We start from the raw sequence: 25,768 nt of genomic DNA, 5'->3' as shown, positions 1-25,768 counted from the left end.
TTTAATTATTATAATCCTTATGGATTAGTTGATTAAGAAAGTATGTACATTCCTTTTCCAGAGTTGACAACCTTGGTAATTTGTTTCCATGGACTTCTTATTTGGTTATCCCACCATTAAAAGGGCTAATGGCTATGGATACATTATGGTGGTTACATTCTCTAAGATAGCGATTCTCATGCCTCGTAAGAAGTCAATTTCATCTTTGGAAACAGTTCAGTCGTACTTTCACAACGTAGGGATGCACCTTGGATTATCATCCAATATCACCTTTGATTGGGACAAAAAGTACCTGATGGAAAACACCACAAAAGTTGGAAATGTCTACTTCCATTTGTAGAGTGATGGATAGGCAGAAGTACTCAACAAGAAGATAGTGCATCTCCTTCAGATGTACAATTCCAATAAGCAATGTACATGAGATGAAAACCCTTCCATTCAACCCAACTACAATAGAGATTTTCATGACTTTATAGCACACCAATAACCCTTTCTGTATTGCATGGGTTTCCAGCCATTGGCATCCATTGACATATTGTTCCCATGCCACCATACTTTGTGGCAGCTCCTACCTATGTTACTGGATTTGTAGCCTGTAGCCTTGGATCCAGGCACAGTTTGAAACGGGTTCATGATTTGGGTTGATCCAATCGTGGAACTTGTCAGAAGTGAATAGTCTACTGATGAACCCGGGTGAACACAATATGGAATTTTTCAAGTTCTGACAATTTTTAAGAAAATTTAAATGTTTTTATGTTTGTTTTTGGCAAATCTAGTTTTCTTCAGGCTCAAATCTGAAAGTTTAATGCCATCCAATAATGTGTACGTTGGGTTAATCTTCACGTGGAAAGTTAAAAACTCTGCATGGATGTTTGTGAAAATGAGTATTTACATGAAAATGAGAACCAATGAATCTGTTCTATGATGAGTCTGTGCATAAAAATGAGAGAGTTTTGGAGGCTCTTATCATCTGAATAAAGTGCCACCATTTCAATCTCTAAATCTTCTCTTAATATTCACAATAAAATCAAACTCCTTCATTTTATTGGATGCTGCCCTCCATGACTTGTAGACAGAGCACGGAAAAAAAGACAAAAAGAGGAGCCAAATGTGTACTGCTCTTCCCATGTGCACATGTATTTGCTTTTGTTATGAAAATAGAAATTAGGTATCTTCTCTTCATTCATATATTGTTGCTGGTTTAAATTTGTTGTCTTGTTTATGAAATATTAATAGCATAGATTTATGAAATTTTAATAGGTGTTTTGTTTATTAAATATCAGCCACATGAATTGATGAAATTGTTATAGTTTTATTTATTAAATGTATATTATGTGGTTGACCCTTTTTTTAGGCTAAATATTTATGATTTTTATGGGTTTTTGGTATGGATGAACCCAAAACAAACCCAACCTCAAAAAAGAATTTGCTGGATCCATGAAATGATTTATTGTATGCAAGCCAGAATTGGCAACATAAACTCCTATATAGCAAAGGGAAGTTGACAAAGTCATCTAATTTATAAGAGTACATTAATAACTACAATAAGTGCGGAACATCCTTCAAAGAACAAATGCTAGTAAAAGCAACACCATGAAAAGCACTACACACCTTATACATTTCAAGTTGGTGATTGGGTCTAGTTATATTGCAGAATGAATGAATCACGATACCTTATTGCAAGCTTTGTCCAATTTGTTATGGGGCCTACAACATCACCAAGCAAGTAGAAGTTAATGTCTCTGAGCGCAATCTTCCTCCCTGCCTTGGTTTGCATGCTGTTTTCAACAGAAAGCTTGTGCACCATGACTATCCATTTTTGTTGGACTATCTTGACAACTGTCAGACACTAAGTGAACTAAACTAAATACTAATTGTGCCACACTAGTAGAGATTGATCCGATCATTGATGCGAAAGTCAAACAGGCACATCAACAGAGATTTCTAGATTGTGAATGTAGGTCAAGTTTTGTCCAAATGACAATGGTATACCAAAGTGCAAGTTGCTCATATTTTTCCACATCTTATTTGGCAATTGCATGCATTGGGGCCCATTGCTTGTCAAGGAGGGGTGACTGGTCTTGGAGGATCAAAGATACTCAAGAACACATGACTCTGTTGCACACACTTTAGGACTGAGAGGGGGGGGGGGGGGGTGGTGAATCAGTCTGGATCTTAAAACACTTTACTTAAAACTTTTAACCTCCAAAATACAATCAACTTATCTTTAACTTTATCATTAGCAATGGAATCACAAAACACAATACACAAGAGCACCAGATTTATGTGGAAAACCCTAAACAAGGAAAAACCACGGTGAGATTCAACTCACAATATATATGAAATCATTGCAAATTTGTTTTAGGCAACCACCACCAAGGACCTAGAAGACTTGCAAGCTGAGATGCACCATCCCAGGGCAAGATACAAAAGGACTTACAGGCTGAAGCTCACTGCTCAAGAGCAAGATACAGAGGAATTGCAAGTTGAAGCTCACTGCTCCAGGGCAAGATACGAAGGACTTGCAGGCTGATGCTCACTGCTCCAGGACAAGACGCATAATCAACAAATCTCCGAATCAGTAAAACAAAGTCTTTCTCCAACTGTGAAGCTGTCTTTGAACCTCTGTTACAAGCAACAAACTCCAACAACAATCACCATCACATTCACTGTCTTTGGATCACAACACCAGGCAAATGATATGATCACGAAAGCATTTGCACATGAAACACTTCACTCATCACTTCATTATCTTCGCCACTTCTCAATACTCCTATGAAGGCGAACCATTACATTGATTTGATCTTCTATATGTACCATATTCTTCATTACAAACATCAATTAGGTTGGCCAGAACAAGGGACAAGTATAGGTCCTATGAAGTTGGCCACCAAGCACAATTGTGGAGAATGCGGTCCAATCCAGGAGATAGAGAGGACCTAAATACATCATATTACACTTCTTTAAGCAGCTCCAAACCATATACACGCTGGTACACATCATCAAAGGCTGGCAATAAGGTAACGTGTCGATAAGCAATGCAGCACACAAGTAGTTGGCCAAAAATACATCATCCAAATGAAATAACTCAATGTGGATCCCCACACACCATAGGTAGGACCCAAACACAACTCAACAAACTCTCCAACGTCGACAGATATCATTAGGACTTAGCACTAGCCAAAAAACAAACTTTTGTTAGCTAGATAACCTTAGTCACTCAAACACAACATCAGACACAATGCGGCACCAAACTGAATATCCAACACCATGCGGAGCACATACGGACATTCATAGAACATCCAACAATACTTTCAAACACTTCTTTCTCACTGTCACACCGATACATGCTGGCGCAATACAAACAGATACAAAATACCCCATTACCAGACTGCTAGGAAACACATTCCCAAACAGATCATCAACTACTTGCAGAACACATCAATACTTGACAACACTTGAGCTTTAGAAACATGTCCTCCAAGTCGCAGCACCTGAAACATTAATGCGGAGCATTTCCTGAACCAGTCAAACCCTATCTAATAGGTACCCAAACTGTTAGCAAACAACCATCACAAACCACTTAAGTTGCAACACCAGAAACTCGAAAAGATAGTAGTGCAATGTTTACAAAACACAAACAGCGGAGGGTAGACATTAAATACTCTTTCCTGTGTTTCGTAACTCATCATACTACAAAACCTTTTGGAAACATCATTGGCTAGACAAAGAATGTCAAGACCAATGAGAACACATTCTCAACCATCATCACCAGTCTTCATCCAAAAGATATCTTCATTATACCAACACAATAACTTTATCAACAGCAGTACAATATCTCAGATAGAGTGTAGACATTGGACACCAAAGAAGGTGGACATCCACAACCCAAAGCAACTACAACCATCAATCTTCAGTACTGCGTACAAACTCTACATATACCCACCTATCAACAACGCCAACAAAATCAGTGACCATACAATCAAGTGCCCAGACATTATCAGGGACAACACATATTGTCAGACATCAGGTTGACAACAATGACAACACATATTGCAAATAGACTCCATGTGTGCCAACATGTGGCATAAGTGGCTTTGTTAGCAGCTATATTATCACCTGCAGAACACATGGCAGTTGCCATACACATTTGATGGTTTCCATTCTGATCACTCGTTCTGAACTATTAGTGGCAGCACCATTCTGGGTAATGATGATACAAGGGAATCTCATCATTGGTACCAGCATTCATTAGAGCAGGTGTCGTGTAACTACCAAATTACTCTGTCACTCTTATGTACATTATTGTAAACTACCCTTCTTTGTACAATTAGCAAGTGAAAAGTTAGTGATAAGACAAGAGGATAGCTTAGGAATTTAATATGTCTCATCTCTCAGATCAAGTATAGGACATTACATGATAAAAATTTGCCTTACGGTATTCGTTGAAGTGCCTAGCTTGTTATGTTAATCCTTCTTCCCCTCATTTGCACCCTGATGTAGTTCTCAGCTACTGTCATTCATATTTACTCTTCCACCCTAGCACATTTCATCCATTGAATTTGTCTATCCACTAAGCACCGTCTTGTGCTCCATATCAATATAGGATTGGATATGCAGTCCAATTCATCCATCTGCAGTTGGATAGCTTGGATTACAGCTCAACAATAAGGGTCTTGTAATAGTTGGAAGGTGAATTGTTATATGATTTATCTTTGTCTGTTAGTTATTCACATATCTAATCTCATCTATCTGCAGTTGTATAGCTTGGATGACATCTCAACACTAGGGGTCTTGTAATAGTTGGAAGGTGAATTGTTTTATCTTTGTCTGTTAGTTATTCACATATCCAATCTCATCCATCTGCAGTTGTATAGCTTGGATTACAGCTCAACACTAGGGGTCTTGTAATAGTTGGAAGGTGAATTGTTTCATGATCATCTTTGTTCGTTAGTTATTCTATGATTTGTCTTTGTCTGTTAGTTATTCACATATCTAATCTCATCTATCTGCAGTTGTATAGCTTGGATGACATCTCAACACTAGGGGACTTGAATTAGTTGGAAGGTGAATTGTTTTATCTTTGTCCGTTAGTTATTCACATATCCAATCTCATCCATCTGCAGTTGTATAGCTTGGATTACAGCTCAACACTAGGGGTCTTGTAATAGTTGGAAGGTGAATTGTTTCATGATCATCTTCGTCCGTTAGTTATTCTTCCTTCTAGCAAAGTATAAGAAAGGTGAAGACAAATATTCAATCTGAATTTAAGATAGATTCTTTTGGAATTAAGAAGAGTAATGGTGTCAAAGTGAGGTAAGAATGTGAGGAAGTGAATGAGCACACCTTGCAAGAGAGATCGCCGGAAATTCTAAAAGCCAAGATTGGTGCATAAACTACAATTGAGTTGAAAGTAGAAAGTGTGGTTTCTTGATGTATTTTTTCCACATTGTTAATACAGTGAAAATTTGAGTAGTAATCAAATTATAAAATGTGTTTTTGTTAAAATTCGTGGCAAATCAATAAAGATGAAAAACCTATCAATTTAAATTTTTACTTCTGTATCGTGTTTTTTCCCTCTACTGAGTGTTCAATGGTTGTTCATTTGACCCTTGATCTCAGCTCATTGATGGCAGAATTCTCTTTGTGCTGGCAAGGGCTGCTCTAAGAAAACCAATTGGATGTCTTCCCTCTGACTTATATTAGGAAGAAGACGTGCTTCTTCCATTGATTGAATCCATAGAGTTGTACAATTGTAAATCTGATGCCTCTGGCCAGTGAGCCAACCCCCATCCTCCCTATATTGAGATGTTTATATCATGAGAGAAGGCAACGGTAGTTAGGTGATCTAATATTTCATTAACCAGATTCTTCATGACCATTTGTGACATTCTGTACAGCATCTTATTGAGCACATTATATTTGCTGGATATCCTAAGTGTGGAATTTAAACTTCACATTATGGATATAGGATGCATACAACATAAGAGCAAAAGCCTTTCTTGTTAACAGCCCAACAAATCAAAAGATAGGGATTTTTCAAATAATCAGGAAAAAGTTAGGGTTATTGCGTACAATTTTTAATTTTTTTTAAAAATTTTTTTTAACGAAAACTTCTGTTGAAAAGTAAAGGTCTAAAAATGAGAAGGAAATGCAGATTTTGTAGACAAAGCTAAAAATGAGCAGGAAATGCAGATTTTGTAGACAAAGTTAAAAATATATATTTTTTCGAAAATTGTAAAAAAATGGCAATTTTTTGGTTAAATCATGCTTCTTGTTTTTAAAAAAAGTGACAATCTGAACCAACTTGGATCACTACCCAGTCCAATCCATGATTAGTTTGTGATTTCTGCTACAATGGCATACAACATCATGCTAGACTGGAGGAGGTTGATTACATTAGATTCAAGCACATAAAGATTCACTCCATCAGATTCATTGTGTTAGCATAAATACATGAAAATAAAATATAATCAAAATCATAGAAAGAGAGAATATCTGAGTATGCAATATATTGTATAAGGAGTTCATAAATATTTTTGAAAATATGCTTTAGAAGGGATTTTAGTCTTTACAACATGAAGAAACCAAAGTTCCTAGCAAAACAAGAGTATCTGGTTACCTAATAAAGTTAACCACCAGAGAGTCAGTAATTCACTGTATGTAGCGAAATATATAACTTTGATGTCAGTATAAGTGGAAACAAGTATAAGAAATGATGGATATATGGTCTCCAAAATTGATTTATCACATGCTATTGTATGGGACTCTGAAGGGTGGGTAGATTGGTTAAAGACTGAAGTATGTATGATTGCTGCATAATGCATATACAATGGGAGCTAATAATGAGGTATGATTTTACTCGTAAATTTAATTTCTATTCTTCATCTCTATTTTGTTTATTGTTATGCAATCAAAATACACAAAAGGTTAAAATATTTTTAAGCCTATGCATTTTTTCTTTTCTTGTTTTTTTTCTCAATTCGGTCATAAAAGATGCAGTTTAAATTAAAAATTCAGATCACAAAAATGTTTTTTTTTTCAAAGTGTTGCCATGATTATTTGACCTCTAATTGATCAGTAGACCAAGGCTACTATGGCTCCAAATACTTTCTTGCATAGAAACAATACATGTCTGAGTCACTTGGAATATTATTTTAATTCACTCTTTTTTCGCTTTACAGTGATGGAAATTCTCGACTTGGAATATTATTTTATTTCACACACTTTGTGCTTTGCAGTGATACAGATGCTGCTGAATATAAAGAAAAGTACAATAGATATGAGGCTGATTATGTGCGTCGAGTGAATGCCAAATACTTCTCAAAAAATACTCTAAATGGGGGTAATAATCAAACATTCTATATTATGATTGTGGCTAAGGCCTACTATTGTTTTTTGTATTTGAGGTTATTATTTGCATCTGGCAGAGCTGTTCCTACAAGAGGGTGGTTACTTGGGTGGTTGAAATATGGTTGCACTACCTCTTTGGATTTATATATGCTATTGTACGTTGATTCGGTATCTTGGAGAACCATAATGTTTGCTGCAAATCTATTTTTATTCTTCTTCTTTTCTCAAGTGTAAATCTTATAATATAATTCTCTTTCAAATCAGAAGATCAGAGCCCTTGATTTAGATGAATGCTGACAATGATCTTATAATTTATTATGCTCTCTTTCCAAATTAAATTGTTTATATGATTCCAAACTATCTCAGCTTTAATCCTTGGATAAGATTCTTAGTCACGTTTTGCTCTCATAAAGTGAAAAAATTTATTGTTCCGTGGGTGTGCATCCCCTGTATGGGGATGTTTCCGAGACTTGGGGACTTGGGGGAAACGCCCCCCCCAGCACCAGCACCTCCACCGGGTATGCTGCCAGGTCACTTGCTATATGGCACATGCTGTTACATGCTGATTACAACCTTTAACTTTGTGAAAACTAGTTTGCCTTTCATGGGGCAGTTGCAGAGATGTTATATTGCAGATTTTGCCTTGAAGATTTCGATTCACCTCAATATCTATATAAGCTCTATGCTCCCACTGCTGTGGCCTCCACCACCGTCTCTCCTCCGTCTCCTCGTTGTCTCCAAAACCTGTCCCTGCATCCCTGTGTCCCCTCATCAGGAATCTCCGTGGAACTATGGGAAAAAAACATTGTTGAGAATAACAGTTTGTCAAAGTCTTGTCTCCAGCCTTTGAGATAAAAAATTGGTAGGTCATTTTTGCTTATTTATATTAATAATCTTGCAAAACCCCAAAGAATAAATTGTACAATTTTCATATTAGCAGTTCTGTTTTTGTTTGGATTTTATAATAGATTAAATCAGGGAGCTTCTCCTATGCATTTCAGAAAGGATTTCCTCATTCACTGTTCTGTTTTGTGATGTCACAAAAGTGACAAATTTAAACATCAATAATATGGAGGGTTTCTCGCTAAAACTATAGTCTTACATTATCAAAACAATTAGTCTTGGTTATTTGAGTTTGTGTTTTTATTTCTTTGTTTTTTGTTGTCTGAAGTGTGGCTTAAATCCTTCCTGCTAGAAAACAAAACAATTTATGTATTCTTTTGTTTTCAGTTCACCTGTTTTAAGCATTGTTTGACATCAGTTTGGATTAGGATAATACAAAAATTAAAAAACGTTTATTGACTTGTGAGGGAGCGAGCATGTGCTTCTGTCTGTTCCAACAGTATTTTGTGTTTAGTGTGGAATGAGGCAAGTCTTAGAGGTTGTGATTCATGAACAGCGCAGGTTTGAGTGATAGTCAGGAAGAATTGAATAGAACCCTTCTCTAAGGAGTGGGATGCAGCATATGTTGCAGTAAACTCCTAGAGGGGGAACCATGTATACCATTTCAAATTCAGAAACGAACCACTAGAAACTGAAACTCCTTGAAAATGCCTGATAACTTTCATCCGTAGTTACTGTGTTTATGTTTGCTTTTAGCATTTGTCCATTTTTAGGTCGAAATAAGTCCTGATTTGGGTTTTTTTGGAAGCTGTGCCCAAAATATCAATTTATGTATGGAAAGAGGCTCTAAGAAGTGACCAAAAAAAAAGAAAAAGAAAAGAAAAAGAACAAGAACAAGAAAAAGAAAAAAAAGAAATAATAAAAATGATAGTTTGGAATCAAAGAACATGGATCTTAAATAATAAAAATGATAGTTTGGAATCAAAGAACATGGATCTTTTTTTGTTTGGAAGAAGAATATATTAATAATATTGTAATATTGCTATAATGGCCATCTTAGTTGTTTAGTTAGTATTTAGAAACTTCCTTGTTTGTCTTTTGTCTTTAGTTAGATTTAGGAAGTTTCCTTTTTGTCTTTTGTGTTTCTATTTTCGATCATTTCCATTATGGAAAGTTCATGTTGTATGCTGTATATAAAGAGCGTTTGTCTCCTTTGTAATTGATATATAATGAATTATCATTTCATGGTATTAGCGCCGAATCAAGTTTTTGGTAATTTAAAAAAATAAAAATTCGTAGGCTATCCTAAATTTTTTTTTTCAGAATTTTTTTTTTAGTTTTATTTTTTTTCAAAATAAAATCGAAGGAAAAATTATTGAAGTTTTTTGCAAATTTTCGAAGGGTTTTTGATTGCTTTTTTCTGGAAAAATCAAGGGTTCCTTTTTGAGGTGCTTTTTCATGGAAAATTGTGGGCTGGAGTCGATCTGAAAATCGCAGTTTCTTTCATCAAGAAAAATCGCGATTTATTTTCACTCACAACTGCTCTTCTTTTGCGACATTGGCTTCTGATAATCGCAAGTGTCGTGGGCTTGATCACGCAAGGGTTTTGAGTCATGCAAAAATTGTGCCGTTTTTTGCAAAACCCTGACCTCCAAGCATTCTTTTTTTGATGTTTTGTTGTATTAGAGCTTATGTTCTCTTCTTGCAAATTTCTTGCGTTTTGCTTGATTTTTTCCACAAAAATCGGGAGTTTTTATTTCTGTTTAGTACTCGTAATGGCCACGAGTAAAGTTTTTGAACAGATTGGGGGGTTTTGTACGATTTTCTCCTCAAAAGTCATGGATGGGTTTTTTGATTTTTGTACACAAAAAATCATGGAGGGTCTTGCACGACTTTCTCTTCAAAAATCGTGGTTTCTCTGTTTGTTTTTTGCACGAATTTTTTACACAATTCATGGGTTCTTTCTCTGCTAGAGGGTTTTCTGATTTTTTCCACAAAAAATCATGAAGGGTGTCGCTGTTTTTTGGGTTTTCTGATTTTTTTTCCAAACAAAGTGATGATGGTTTTTTTGCGTGAGTTTTGAGAAGCTGGTCTCGATGTCTTTGGATGAAGGGAGGGATGGCTTTGTTACCCAACATTATGTTGGAAGGATAGTGGTAGAAGGAATATGGTAAGCTTGGTCAAATCCAAAAGTTATGTAGAACCAGGGAGAGTCTCAGCAACAGGTTCATGTCGCAGAGCGTTTTGAGGAGAAGGGGGCAGCCTTCTATGCATTTGTGGCCAAATGACTTGTAGATTATGTCAAGTTTTTTGTAGGGTAGTTAGTAGAATGGCCATTAAGGGAGGGTATTAAAGGAATACTGTAATATTGCTATAAAGGTCACCTTAGTCATTTAGTTAGTATTTAGAAACTCCCTTTTATGTCTTTCATCTTCAGTTAGTTTCCTTTTTGTCTTTTGTGTTTCTATTCTCAATTGTTTTTGTTATGGAAATATCCTATTGTATTCTCTATATAAGGAGCCTTTGTCTCCTTTGTAATTAATATGTAATGAATTATCATTTTAGAATACCTAAAAACACAAATTAAAAATGTGGAACCTAAAAATCTGTGCTTGGACATTCTGTTGGCTGCTCTTCGTCTTGGGTTGATGGACACCCTCATGCACCCCTCGGTTGGAGCTACTAGGATTTGTCCTCTTCTAGTTGTGTTTGGTGCTTTGACTATAGTTATGTGAATGATATATTCTATGTTAATGATGTAGAAAGAAAGAAAGAAATTATTTTAATGTCCACGAGGCTAAATATAGCCTATGGGACAGACCCCTTCACAAACCAATTTCTGCATTTCAACTCTTTTCTTGTGTAGCGCGATGATGAGTGCTCCTAACTTCTCCACAAACCTCTTGCTGAATAAATTATCCCATGAGCTGGCTGCCAAGAAGTTTTCATAGCTGTCCTGCTGGCTTTGAAAGTGCTAGACTCAAGAATGAAGTGTTTTTCAGTTTCAACTTTACTTGAAGTGCAAAACATGCACACCCTTTCCTCCCAAGCTTCTTTTGGTCTTTTCCAATGCTCGGTTTCGCAGTGGAGTTGATGGGAATTAGTTCTTAATTGAGCAATGAGGATTTTGACTTTCCACGGTGTATTGGCATATTGGCCTCTATTTACGCTTTTTGATGATGGTTGCAAGAGGGGTTAAACTCTTCAATATAGTATTTCTTTTTTCTCCCTAGCTCTTTATCCCAAGTACGCTTGTGGAATTTATCCATAACATATGCTTCGATCCCCTTATTATCCATGGGGCACATGTTCAAGTATATATCTCATTTTCTAAACAATTTGCTATTTTGTTGCATCCAAGACTTCTTTCTTATGCATAATGTGTCATTGAAGACGACCTTAGGCCATCAACCCTCTACCATTTACCTAATTATTTTCAAATAACTTATGAGTCTTGCCAAAGCAATTGCTTCTATAGGCGCAATCCCCACTTCACTCAACATGATATCATAGGGGTTTGAACTTGCTTGAAATCAAGCGTTTTTGAATTTGCTCGATTTGTTTCCATTGCACGTCAGAGGTGCTGCTAGCCCACACTTCGCAACCATAAAGAACAACTGGAAGCACTTAAAGCCCAAAGAGAGTTTGGGTAGTCTTCCAGTCCCATAATTCTGCCTCTCTACACCTATTTTGAAAAGCATAAAATGCTTTCCAACCTCGCAGCATTCTCTTCTTTCTGCAGCCTTCCCAACTTAGTTTTTTGTTGAAGTCAATACCGAGGTACTTGTAATCGGGCACTTCTTCAAGAACACTACCTTCAAAAAAGAACTTATGCTGGTTATGCTTTCTTTTGAGGGAGAAAACCATCACTTTCGTCTTGCTAATGTTGACTTGCATCCCCATTGTTCTACAAAACTGCTCAAGATATTGTAAGCCAAGAGAAGACCTAGCAATCAAAATAAGGTCATCCGCATACAAAAGGGGCCTTATAACAAACTCACCCAAACGAACACCATCACCTTCTTGCAGATTTAACCATTCTTCAAATTTGTCAATATATAAACCAAAAAGTGTAGGGGACAAAGGGCACCCTTGCTTGACCCCAATATCACTCCTAAAACTTTCGAAGATGCCAGCCGAAGTTCTGATTTTGACTTTAACCTCACACATCCTATGAACAATTGCTCTAAGATGTATAGGAACTTGTTGAAATGTGGCGACTGATCAGCAAAGTACTGTACACTCAGCACGTATGCTGCCGCCCCCGAGAAATTTTTTTTTGCCGTTTTTCGTTGATGAAAACCGACATTATAATAAAACCCTAAAAAGGCCGACTTTGTTTGTTGCCCTAAAAATGCATGTTATAAGCGGCTGGGATGCTTAAGGCATTGTAAGGGTGATGTACTGTTTTTGCTGGATAATAAGAAAGATTGGACGGCTGTGTATGGTGGACGTAACCCATTCTGGGTGAACCACGTTAAATCTCTGTGTTATCCGTGTCCTGTTTTATTTCTTTATCTTTCGTATTTAAATCTGCATATAATTGTTAGTTCATATTTGCTTCAGATCTGCTTGAAACCCTAACAGAACTCCTATTTCCTCCATTCTTTGCCAAAGCTTATCTCTAGGGACTGTGTCAAAAGCCTTTTTGAAATCCACAAAGCAACAAAAAACTTCCTCTTTTTGTTCCTAAACTTTTTCAATAATGTGCCTTAGAGTGATGCCATGATCAACCGTGGAATGCTTCGGTCTGAAACCTGCCTGTCCTTTAGCTAGTTGTCCAATCAGTAGGGAACGCTTGTTGAATAATGTTATTGAAAATTCTTGTGATGTGTGGTGCAAGAATTTCCATGCCCCACTTTAAATACTCTACCTAAAGTTCAACTAAGTCTTTTGCTTTACTAGCAGCCATCTTCTTAATACCATTTTGACTTCTTGAATGGTGAAAAGCTTAGTGGTAGTATTGACCAAAGGGGGGGAGGCAACTTGAGAATCCTGCTCATAAAGTTGCTTTGCATAATCGAACCAATGAGATGCTGTAATAGTGTTTTCAGTTTGCTTCTTTCTTGACTGAAGTTCCCTCCAAAATAGCTTGGGGTTCTTTTTTCCAGTGAGGATTAACTCTTCCCTCCTTATGACCATGAATTCAACTTTTTTCTTTCTTAAAATCTGTTTGTAAACTTTGAGATTGATTTGTTTATTATTTGTCTCTTTCAAAGTTCTCCTTGCCTTCTTGCATTCTTCGTCAGACCAAGCATTGACTGGAAAAGAATTTGTTTCAGCTTTTATGTTTTTGGCTCTTTTACATTTAGTAAGTGCCTTGTGAATTATATTAATAAGCTCAAGACGACAAGGCCCATGGATAGGAATTCTCTCCTTAAAGAGCCTTTCAAGTGCTATTTGTAAAATTGCTAGACTTTGGCCATCTAGCCAAACCATTGCAGATGACTAAGTTTAAAGACCCACATAAAGTAAGCATATGCTCCCCAAAAGCACTCCAACCTTTGTCTTCAGAGACCCTAGCCCACTGATGAATACTTTCCTCTGTAAGCCAAATAGGATTGCAATCTTCTTTACAACACAAAATGCTGGCTTGTTCACTTGCTATCCTAGCTTTAAAATCCCCCACCAAAAATACTTCACTGAGCTGAGAATACATTGCAATATCCTTTTTTAAAGCTACAAAAGGATCTTTGTGTTTACCCTCTCGGGTGAATAACTTAAAGTACACAAATAAAACACGTAATGCAGAATAATAATGCCATAGATATCAGATAATGTAATGGACACCCCGAAATGCCCAAAAAACCATACCAATTGCTGCTAGGAATTTTATCAAACAGTTTGCATCCAACTCCTTATTTCTCCGTTTAATGTTTTAAATTCCCTTATGGCTCCGGAAATGAAATGTTGGTTTGTTTTACATGGAATTGAAATCATAGAATATGGACAAGAATGAAACTACAATAATATGCAAACTGAAAATTGAACTACTATTGATAAGATGTTATTTTCAGATTTTAAATAAAATCAAATACATGGCAGATTATCAACTCACTAATTATTCCAGCATTATTGACATAATACTCCAGCAATCATTTTCAATCTTGCTGCTACAGTGACATGAATAGTACCCGCGTGAATAGTACCCGCGTGAATAGTAACCACGTGAATAGTACCCGCGTGAATAGTAACTGTGTGAATAGTACCCACGTGAATAGTGTTGCAGCAATATTAATTTGTCTTCAACAGGTCCAATATCTTCATAAAATCATCTCCTCAAAATGGCATAAGCATCGGACAAGTAGGGAAGAAGATATGAACAAACATTAAATCTGCCTGTAGCTGGAAATGCACCCAATCTGCCTGATAATGAAGCTGATAGCAATGGATTCCAAAGGCCAAACCCCAGGGGAATGACGTCTAGAATGTCACAAGAGAGGATAGACGTCCTCTAATGCCAAGAACGGATCTGCAACTCACACATACCAATTCTTCTCATATTCAACCTCTCTAATGAAGCCACAAACGTTTTCTTTTATTCTTTTTCCAAGGGTCCACTCAACTCTCATGGGCAATGTGGGATAAAAGATGAGCAATACAAAACATATATTAAAATATTCAGTTATGTCTCCCTTGGGTACAGATCCCCATAAAATAAATATTAGAGTAACACTTTAATATTTTACAATTAAATTAAATGTTACTTTAATAAAACTTCAGGCATTAAAATGTATTAGCAATCGGACTCCGAATAATGCGAGTGATAGCTCGTCGGAAATCTCTCACCAAGGAGTATCAAATCCAAACACCAAAACTGGCCTCCACTATGTCCTGCTGACTTACTAAAAATAGTAAGTATGCCTGAAACTGATTAAATCAACTTCGTTTTGGCCCAAACTAGAAATGACTAGGCCAAAACACTCCAGGATCCCCTTAAACCCTTCGTTAGCCCTCGAGACCATGTAGAACAAGGCTAACACACACACACTTGGTCAACTGCTAAAGTGGGAACATTACAGATAAGTATAAGTGATGTTATTCCATTCCTCATTGCCGTCTGTCACAAGTTACATTTGGAAGTATATAAAGATACTGAGGGGGTGTGAGCGCCAACCGTCACACTGCAACTGCCACCCCTCGGTTGCCAACTAACCAAGACAATTACAACTTAATTAACTAGTTTTATTTTCATGTACAATATTGCCGCCAACATCATCCTCCCCAAAAGAAAAGAAGTCGTCTCCAGACAACTTAATACAAAATAGAGATGACATTAAATAGAACTGCTGACGCCAGTCGAGCCCGAAACTTATACACCTGCTGCGTCCTCGCCTGAAAACCCTTTTCTGCTACCATCCGATGGTCAAGTGCGGATGTCACCATTATTGCTTCCGCAAGGAGTTTTTTTTTTCCTTGACATCACAATCCTTCGGTGCCTAAACCAAACTTGTCTGCAAAACATGCTTTTCAGTCTTAGCCTCCACCAACTGCTACTCAAATGATACTGTCTCCCTAGCCAATTTGTCCTCGATAGCCACCCGCGCTGCCCTCTCGGCATCCAACTCTTGGGTACGTTGAGCGAAGTTTCACGCTAGTACTGCCTCCAACCTGGTGGTTAGCTCCTCTCGAGCCCTCTGTGCATCCACCAAGGCAACCTCTCGTCCAACCGAGACATACTCCGAGTTCCTCAAAGCATACCATTCATGCCTGGAAGTGACCACAACCTTCTGGCACAAAGGCTAGGAGACATCTCAAATCCTCCATCACACTCCCCAAAGGCTGATAACTGAACTGAATAACTCCCTGGTGCCGTATGACTTTGCGTGCCTACAATGCCCTTCCCTCAGATTCTGTTTGAATGGCTTCTTTCTCACAGTTCGGGACAACCCAACACTTACTGTGCCTTCTTTGATGCCTTCGCCCAACTCAAAAAGTGTATTGTAGCTCAAAAATTAACTAGGGGTTTGGGGGTAGTACCCCCAGCAGGTTCGAGGGGCACCGCCCCTCGCGGGGTCACGACCACACGAACCTTCAGAACCACACGAAAGTCCATGGCGCGCATCATTTCTGTGATATTTTAAGATGTCAAAACCCTTCTTCTCCACTCTAATATTTTCAGCGTCCTAGCTCCAGATGTCATCGAATGATTTTTCAATCTGGTCGTCGTTGTTTTTTTTTAATCCACTGTAATGTCCCTGATGGCACCCCGGCCATACAACCTCCCCATATGGTCAACAACAACACTGACACCTCCAATCGTACGACCACCTTCCCGTGCGGTCAACACCCCTCCACCGTATGGCTATGTGTTTGTTTGTGCGGGGCTGCGTTTATGTTTGCGTTTTATGTCTCCACGCTCCGCGCTCCACGCCTTTATTCCTTGTGCCAGCGATGGTTTCCACTGCACGGTGGTCCACCATCGGTGTTGTCACCGTACGATGGTTCCACCGCCGGTGTTGCCACTGCACAGTGGTGCTACCGTATGGTGGTTCCACCGTCGGTGTTGCCACCGCTCGGTGCTCCCACCGCCGGTGTTGCCACCGCACGGTGGTTCCACTGTGGCTTTCTTTTTTTTTTTTAATTTTTTCTTCCTAGCCGTACGATCAACTGCCGTACAGACCCGTACGACCGTACGTTTTTAATTTTTTTTTTTTTTCCTAATGTAGTTGTCTAGAGAGTCTTCGGCTCGGGTCCCCTGTCTCTGGGATCGCCCTTCATCCATCTTGGTTTTCCTCGCCCAAGAGTCTCCCGCGTTGGTCCCGTGCCTCTCAAGTCACTTGCCCAGCCTCTCGAGTCCCCTTCCGGCATCTCGGGTCCCCCTCCGGCCTCTCGGGTGTCCTTCTGGCCTCTCAGGTTCCCTGCGCGCTTCGCGTGGTAGGGTTTCAATTTGGATCCGTTGGTGGCGAGTCTATTTTCAATGGCCATCCGAAGACCTGGAACCATAAATTCTACGGCAACCACGGTCTCCTTCCCGTAAATTAGAAGAAGAAGAATAATAAAGATTTTGAAGGCTGCGGCCTTCCACACAGGGTTCCAATCGTTGCTGACATGAATGATCTTCGGATTATCTATGTCACCAAGGTTTGGGGCGTCTCCCTTCCAATATTCTCTGCATTCCGGCAGGTACACCTCCTCTGTTGCTTGCTCTGGTTCCTCTACTTCGAGCGTGTAGCTCTGGAACATTTCGTAATCCTCCATCTGCCAGTGGAAGAGCCCGTTCAATGACCCTGTCTCATCCTCAGAGCACTCTCCTAGTTTGAGAATCCCTTCGTCGTTGGGCTCCCTGCAGCCCCGTCCTTCGTCCCTCAGGCCGCCTTTTCCTTCACCCTCCGATTCCGAAGATGATGCCAGTTCCTCGTCGACAACCTGGGTACTTAGATCAATGGTGTACTTTTGCCCCCCTTTCTCCATAGAAAGGGTGTTCTTTTTCCAGTCGTGGTTCACCTTTGCTGTAACCAGCCACCCTCTGCCCAAGATGGCGTCATACCCCTTCTTCTTGAGTGGGATTACCACAAAATCTAGTATGAAGGGTTACGTGCCAATGGTGACCGGTTGGGCCATTAGGGTGCCGAGTGGCTTGATGCCGTGCTGGTCTGCACCTACCAAGTTGAACTTGGGTGGCCATAGTGTTGGCTTCCCCAGCTTCTTCCACGTATCCTCTGGCAGTACATTCACCCCCGAACCTCCGTCCACGATGGTGTCCTTGAGGATAGCCCCGAGAATTCCCATCTCTACTATAGCAGGATGCTGACCACTATTTAAGGCCAACAACATTGGGTCAGCCGAGGGGCTGATCGAAACTTCCGCCTGTGTGGCACGCAAAGGTGCCTGCGCAGTGGTTTGTATAAAACTAAAAATGGCGGTTCTTAATTGTGGCATTGTTTCTAGAAGGTCCTTTACCCTTATAGGTACTTCCATCTGCAGTACTTGCCCAATGATGTTATTTTCAGCTTCCGTACGGGATGATGTACTCGCCACCTCGTTGTCCCATCGTTCGATCGTCATCTCACGTTCAATATTGGCCTTTGCGTCCCGTAATCTCTTGTTCTCCGTACGGGGGTCGGGATAAGTGGCCTTTTTCGTCTGGGCGCGGGTGATCGCTAGTACTTCTTTCTCACCAGTCTTCTCAGCCTTCTCAATGTTGAGGAGATTAACCCCTGCCTTTGGGCAATTTGCGTCCTCATGGTCGCCTGGCCCACACCATCGGCAGAGGTGCTGAGGGGTGGCTTCCTTCGTGCAATCACGTGCGAAGTCCCCCCATTGATTACAGGTCCTACATTGGATCATTGGCCGACCCTTGGCGTCATACTGGATACGGCTTCCGTTATTGTTATTGTTTCTATTCCTTCTGCCGCCACGTCTGTTGTCCCGGTTACCTCCAGATGGTGCCGTTGTGTTGGTTTGTTGGGCCGTACCCGCTGGTGCGGATGTTGTGGCCTGCTCCGTGAACAACACTTGGCTTATTTGCGTACTTCGGGTTTTCATGTTGTATGGGCATTCCTTGATGGAGTGTCCCATCACTTGGCAAATCTCACAAAAGGCCTTCTTCGGGCAAGTGCCTTTTGTGTGGCCTTCTTCCTTACAATCAGTGCACCACAGGTCTTCGTTTTTGCTCGTGCTTCCTTTCATGTTCTTAAATTCCTTCAACATACGGTGCATATCCTTTTGAAGAGCTTGCACCTTCTTTCTTGATGATTTGTCACTACTGCTTTCTCCAGAGGACTTGTCCTTTTTCTTTCGCGATGTTTTGTCTTCGCTTTCCAAATCCATCGCACGATTGTATGGGTCATCGTATGAAGTGGGCAGTACGATTTTCATCTTCCTCCGCAGGGATGACCGAAACCCTTCCACAAACCATCTCTTCTTTAGTCCGTCAGCCGGCTGGTTCTCCATCTTCCCCAGTAATTCCTTTAATCGTCGACTGTATGTTCGCATTGTTTCGTGCTTTCCCTGCTTTGTGCTTAGTATCTCTGCCATGATCTCATTATCATCTCGAAGGAGTCAAAACTCCTTCTCAAAAGCTTTCTATAGGTCATCCCATGTTTCCACCTTTGTTTTGTCCACATCAGAGTACTAATCAATGGCTACTCTTCTCAGGGTGGCAGGGAACTGCACCACCCAATCCGCTTTGTCAACTACCCCGTTGGCTGACCATATTGTCTCACATGTACGACAGTGCCGTATGGGGTCATTGTTACCATCTCCATTGAATTTAGGCAACTTCTGTTTGCCCGCCATCGAGGGGGGTCGTCTTCCTGGAGGTGGCTGTGGTTGCGTCTGTGTGCCACTCCCTCCGGTGCCGGTGGTGCGTCCTACGTGGGTGGAGGTACGGTGCTTTGCCTGCTGTGTGTGGCACCTGCAACCTTATGGTTGTCCTCCCCTCCGTTGTCGCCCGCACCCACTCCTGGCTCCCTCTCGTGATCCTTACTTCGTGGCGTAAGGGATACGTTTCTAAATTGATCCCGAGTCTCTTCGACTAGATTCCGCCGTAACCTTGTTTCCTCCAGAAACTCTTCGTGGCTCTGCACCCTACGGTGTTCCGGCGATGCGTAGAAATTTCCCTCGGCTTCTGCACCCTCCGTGACACCTCCTTGGTTCCCTTCGGGCCACCCTTCGGCAGGTCGTCCTTCGGCAAGTTGCCTCAGCCTTCGTCTACGTTCTACTTGCTGTTCCAAAATTAAGGCCCTCTGCGCTGCCTCTCACTCGTCCATTTCTGCTTTTTTTTATTTCTATCTTTATTTAATAGGTTGGGCCTTAATTCCCATACATTTCTATAATTCACAAGACATAAACCAGAACACGCCTTTTTTAATTCATTTCGTCAATACAACTCGTGTCAATATTATGACACTTTTATTTAAATATAGGATAGTCCTTTATCTCGATGGGATTCAGGGTTCAATTCCCTCCCGGCCTTGTGCCATCCAACTCCGCTTTCCGACGACTGCTTTCTTCGTACTGTTGGAAAATTCCCTCGTCGTAGTGTCTTCTCCGCTGCAAAGCTCTGTTTATGCGTCGTCGGCCTCTGGGTTTATCTCACCAATGGGTAGGCCCATCGTGTCCGTGCGCCATCCGCGTCTTCCGTTCCCGAGTACGTCTAGGCAACGACGCCAAATGTTTACCCTCTCGGGTGAATAACTTAAAGTACACAGATAAAACACGTAATGCAAAATAATAATGCCATAGATATCAGATAAGTATAAGTGATGTTATACCATTCCTCATTGCCGTCTGTCACAAGTTACATTCAGAAGTATATAAAGATACCGAGGGGGTGCGAGCGCCAACCGTCGCACCGCGACTGCCACCCCTCAGTTGCCAACTAACCAAGACAATTACAACTTAATTAACTAGTTTTATTTTCATGTACAATATTGCCGCCAACACTTTGTAGTCAAGGCCTCTATTCTTGTAATTTTTTGAAACTTGCGGAGCAAAGTAACATGCTGCAATTCGAATGAGATTACCATTTTCTGCGATTTTGAACCAAATGAATTGTTTATTCGAATCTTCTCTTTCTAGTTGAATCGAACGCCCTTGTTTTTCCTTCACTAAGATCATAATGCCCCCGTGACCTTTGCCATTCCTAGCTGCCTTGTTCCACACTGCCAACTTCAAATACCCTTCAAACAAAGGTGTCTTGCACCCTTCATGCTCATGAGTTTCTATGAGACAAATAATGTCTCTATCCTTTGCAATAGGCCCTAACCTAGGTCCACGTCTCCATGGATAACCTCTACAATTCCAACAAACTAGGCTTAGAGAGCCCTGGGTAGGTCATGATTGCTATTTTTGTTGGCATGTAAGACTCAAAGTTGAGTCTACTGCCCCGTTAGCCCATACCGACTTCGTTGGTATACTTTCTACCAAAGAATTTGCTGCCACTTCTTTGCTACAAACTTGCTGTTCTGTTTTCTAATGAGGCGCACAAGAGGCAATAACCGCTTTGCCTTTGTACAACCATGCTCTTTTTCCTTCATCCCTAGCTGCTCTAACTATTGACAATGCCTCCCTCCTTTCCTCTTGTTGCTTGATAGTTAAATATTCATCTAGAGAAAAGCAAGAGCCTCTTAGGAGTTGCTTTTTACCTAGAAGAACTTGCTTGTCCCGTATGTTTGACATGATGATTTTAACGGGCCTTGCTCTTTCATCGCTAAGCTTACCCACCCTCCATGCTTGGCAAATCCGCCCTTGCCAACTCAATTTGTCTTTTAAAAAGTCACTAACCAGATTGAGAGTACGTTCATTTACTCCCATAATCCTTCACACCTTTGATGACTATGTTTGCTGCTCTTGCTTGCCTTTCTTTGGCTTCTTTGTCTTGCATACTGTCAACCCGTGTGTTTGCTTCTCCTACTTTATTAGAAGAATTGCTGATAACTTGTGCCCAAGACTTGGGAATTTTAGAAGAACCTTCTTCCTTACCTTCTCTTTCTGCCCTACCTTCTCTTTCAGCCGCTCCATGATTGTTTGTTTGGTCAAATTCTTTGCCTACCTCCTGAGGTGATTCAAAATTCAACACCTCTTTACTTTCCATTGCAGATTCTTTCATGGCTTGCCAGGCAGTCTTCATGTCTTGCCATTCACTCTTCCCAACCAAAAGAGCTTCCTGCAGCAGTGCTAATTGCTCTTTTAAGAACAGTGCTAATTGCTCTTTTAGAAATTTGTTATTTTCTGCCAAAGTTTGATTTGCCACTGTTAAATCATGGATTTTGAGATCCCTTTCTTGTCCTTGGCATTCTAAAACCTCCAACCTCCTCTTGGCACGTAATAATTCTTGCACATACAAATCAGATGACCAAGTGAGATATGTGGAGGAGGGAGGGGCTGTAAAAGGCAGTGTTATCAATGTCCTTGCTGCCTTTGGGTCTGTTGAAATGACCTCTTTGTCCAGGAGACTGACTTGAACATTGTTTATTACGAAGAGCCAATCTTTGCTTTTTCTTTGACTGCTGCCATTTTAAACGGGCATGCCTATGTTTTAAAATACCCCGGAACTGCTTGGCATTGACGCAAACCCACTTTCTTGGCTTGACCGAAGACGCAATTTTCACCTGACCTAAAAGGTTTGTTTCAAAACAGCTGGAAAGATTTTGTCCGTTTATCATGGGTGAAGGTGAATGTGCTTCCATTGCCATGAGTAAAGAAACAATATATAAAAAATTAAGATCAAGGCTAAATACCTGTCTGTCTATTAGAGACAGCCTAAATATTCTGAAAACTTCTGAAAAATGATGGAGCCCACTACAAGATAAATATCCGACTCCCTGACTATTCAAAAACCCTGTTTCCTGTTTCCTGCCGGGGATAAGTATCTCATCTATTAATGCTAACATTTTAGCACTGTGTAATGTGATTTTATTTTGGATTCAGTAATTAGTGTGATTATGATTTAATAAATACATTTTTTTAATGGGAACTAATAAATAAAGGTGTCCCATATCTGTCATTTTTTTACTTTAATTTTTAAGTTAGTTGTTTCCTTTACCATTAATCCTTTTCCCACAGGTTTAGAAAATAAATAGAATTCTTTATTAGCAATTAACAAATAAAGGTTTCCCAAATTTGTTATTTTTTAGTTTTTACCTAACTTCTTATGTTAGTTGTTTCATCTACCGTTACTCTGTTTTCACAGGTTTAGAAAATTGCATTTTGAAGGTGTTGAAATGCATTTCCAGGTTTTGTGGAATATAGCATTCATCATGTCCAAGCTTAAAATGATTATCATCTTCTCTCATCCGAGCTTCACTTGTATAAATATGCATGAAGACTTAATATCATAGAACTTAGCTTGTAGTAGTGTAATCATTTTTTCTGATTGTCATCCATCAGAGGGGGTGTTTTTTCATTCTATTTTATGCATGGCACCCTACTTTCTGAGTTTCTTGTGGTGAAAGTATGTTTGAGAGTAGACTTTTAGCTGCTTCTCTTTTTTAATATTTAATACTAATTTTTGTTTTTTTTCCACAGGTTTTCTTATTGTAATTTCTCAATCTCTTTTCTTTTATTCTTTAAAGTTTCCTTTAGTTATTTTCTTCCTTAGATTCGATTGGAATTAATCCATCCATCTCATTAAGCAAAACCAAGGTGCTACACCTTTGTTTTGGACAGCTGATCAAAAGGACTTGTTGGACTGGGCTAGCACGGCTTGCAACATTTCCGTTCAACGGTAAACATGGGGTGACCTCTGGATTTACTGTTTAAAGGAATTTTATAGAGACACTCCCAAGTTTTTCTGCAGCTGATCTAAATATTTCTGATGAAATTTTTAGGCAATGCACATATAAAAGATTTTTTTGTCTAATACTGGCAAAAAATGTTTTGAACAATTTTACCTGGGGAGTAAGACAGAACCTGTTGTCATAATTTACATCTTCAATTTCAACTTATGCTTCTGGCTTCTGCTGTATCACAGTGCTGCCTCATTTTTTCCCACAATTGGGGGGTGAGGGGGTGCCCACAGGGTTTGAAATGGAGACCACACCTTTATTATTTGCAGTGTGTTACCACAGCACCCCGACCTGGACCCATATGAAGGAAAATATTATGATCAATTCCTTTACTATTGTTTTTCAAGTTCTTTGATTTTACATAAAAGCTCAGGATAATGTATAACACTAACAGTATTTTTTATGTATGTCACTGGTGTATGTAAAAATCCATGAGCATATATTTGGGGACAGATCATTTTATAATGGGGTTCAACTTTCAAGCCTTGGAAATTGACTGTTTTGAGATCAGGTTAATCTTTTGTATAAACATGAATTTGTTCTTTTATAAAGATGTTTTAATGGAACTGAAAGATGAATACATTCATATGACAAACATTATGATACCTTATTTTTGTGTTGTACCATTCTCCATTTGCTAGGGATTTTCTGCAAATGGTATTCTCTCACAGCAGGAAACTGAGTATTTAGAAATGAAATAGGATGGACAGAACCCAACTCCAAAACAAAATGCCAATACATTGGCTTGATTCAAAATCAATTCTACTTATTATTAAGATTCTTCGTATGGTTGTTGTTTGTTATTTTGAAGCATAGTCTGTAGAATGCATTTCAGCCTTTCGGAATATGCTTTACAAATTGAAAATAAAAGGAAGTTTAAATATGTATGTTAATATTTCTTAAATTTTATTTGGATGGGATATTTACGATCAGCTCTAATTGTATAGGTATTATATTTGATAAAGAGACAGTTGTGGATAATGAGGTTATACGGGCAAGCAGGTATGTACTCCTGACATATGTAACCTCTGCCAATTGCTACTCATTTTCGTTTCTTAAGAAGCAAAAAATATGTTACACATCTTAAAAATCCTACTGGTCACTCTGAAATGTAAATTTACCAACATTGAATACATTTACAGTATGTCTCCATGAAACAAGTTTTTTTGTGCTAAGATTTAATTTGATGCTTTCACTATGAATTTAACTGAAAACACTTTTGTATCTACCTAGGGTTCCTCCTACGAAGTCATTCCTTGATGCACCATGCTTAGGAGAGGAGAATAAGTCATCAACATCTGCTGCTGATCCTTCTTCCAATGCGTCAAATAGAAAGTCACAATCCAGAAAAAATATTTAATGAATTTCATCATCAACATTTGCATACATTTGCACCAAAATGATGATAGAGGAAACCGACTGGACAAAACATCAAATGTAAACATGTAAGATTTTGCCAGGGAAGTGAGGTGCTAACCTATTACCTTGTTAGCATTTTCTTTTGAGTTATTAATTTTATGTAATGACTTGGATATCTGAAATGACACTTGCTAGCAGCAATGTCTTTCATAGATTGGCTATCTGATGTTATCTCTTTTGAAGGAAAGTTGAACAAATTTGAGATATCTCTAAACCATACCATTCAAAGTTTTTTATTTTTTATTTGATTACTAAATTAAGGGTTTGATCAGACCATTGGCCTCAATTTGGGAATTAACTGGGCCCAGGCAGTGGGACAACAAATGGGGTTTCCAACTCTAATTAAGATAATATCCAATCCCATTGTTGCAGAGCCTCAAGAGAGGCTTCTCTATACCCGTTGGTCCCCCATCTGAGTCATTTGTCTCACTACTCATAGCTTCTTCTGCTTGCTCTTGTTCACCATCTGAAACCACCTTTATATAGTGAACCTTCCCCTTTCCCAAACACCCGTCACTCAATTCCCAAGGTTCCTCGCAAGAAAGCAAATCTTTTTCCTACATAACTCGTTTCTAGCCTCATTATCCAAATTGTTCCTCTTTGGCGGCTTCTTTTGGAAAGGTTTCTTATCCTTCTTAGGAGGAAATGGTTTGGGCTGGAATTTGTGTTTAGGAGCTGAACTCTCCATGTTACAAGCCCTTTTAATGGCATCCTGTAAAGTGATTGGATCAAATGCTTTTAACCAACCTTGAAGAGGGTTTGTGAATCCAATGTCTTTCAGCCATAAGTTAGAGTTTTCTGAACCCTGATATGTATGAATCAATTGCTCCCACCTATCTCAACATAGCCAACTCTCTGAAATGCAACTCAAGGTCCTTTTTATCAAATTTGTCAATCAACCTTCATGTAAAATCAACAGT

The 25,768-nt window shown here is 39.4% G+C and overlaps 1 protein-coding gene across 3 annotated transcripts in view; it reads left to right on the top strand.

Annotated features, from left to right (window-relative positions):
• LOC131060224 (uncharacterized) overlaps nt 1–25,134 on the top strand; it is a 67,048-nt gene extending 41,914 nt beyond the window's left edge. The window contains exons 1-4 of one of the 3 annotated variants that reach the window (XM_057993387.2): nt 6,831–6,850; nt 7,242–7,345; nt 24,377–24,431; nt 24,663–25,134. In XM_057993387.2, coding sequence (XP_057849370.1) covers nt 6,846–6,850; nt 7,242–7,345; nt 24,377–24,431; nt 24,663–24,789 — 291 coding nt within the window. In that variant the 5' untranslated portion in view covers nt 6,831–6,845 and the 3' untranslated portion in view covers nt 24,790–25,134. Of the gene's footprint in view, nt 1–6,830; nt 6,851–7,184; nt 7,346–24,376; nt 24,432–24,662 lie in introns of those variants that run through there. The other 2 variants (XM_057993385.2, XM_057993386.2) reach the window with 2 other exon arrangements.
• The last annotated feature ends 634 nt before the right edge of the window (nt 25,135–25,768 follow it).

Source organism: Cryptomeria japonica, chromosome 9, assembly GCF_030272615.1.
Source record: "Cryptomeria japonica chromosome 9, Sugi_1.0, whole genome shotgun sequence".
In the NCBI taxonomy this organism is placed as follows: Eukaryota; Viridiplantae; Streptophyta; class Pinopsida; order Cupressales; family Cupressaceae; genus Cryptomeria; species Cryptomeria japonica.
This window is presented reverse-complemented; position numbering and strand designations above follow the sequence as displayed.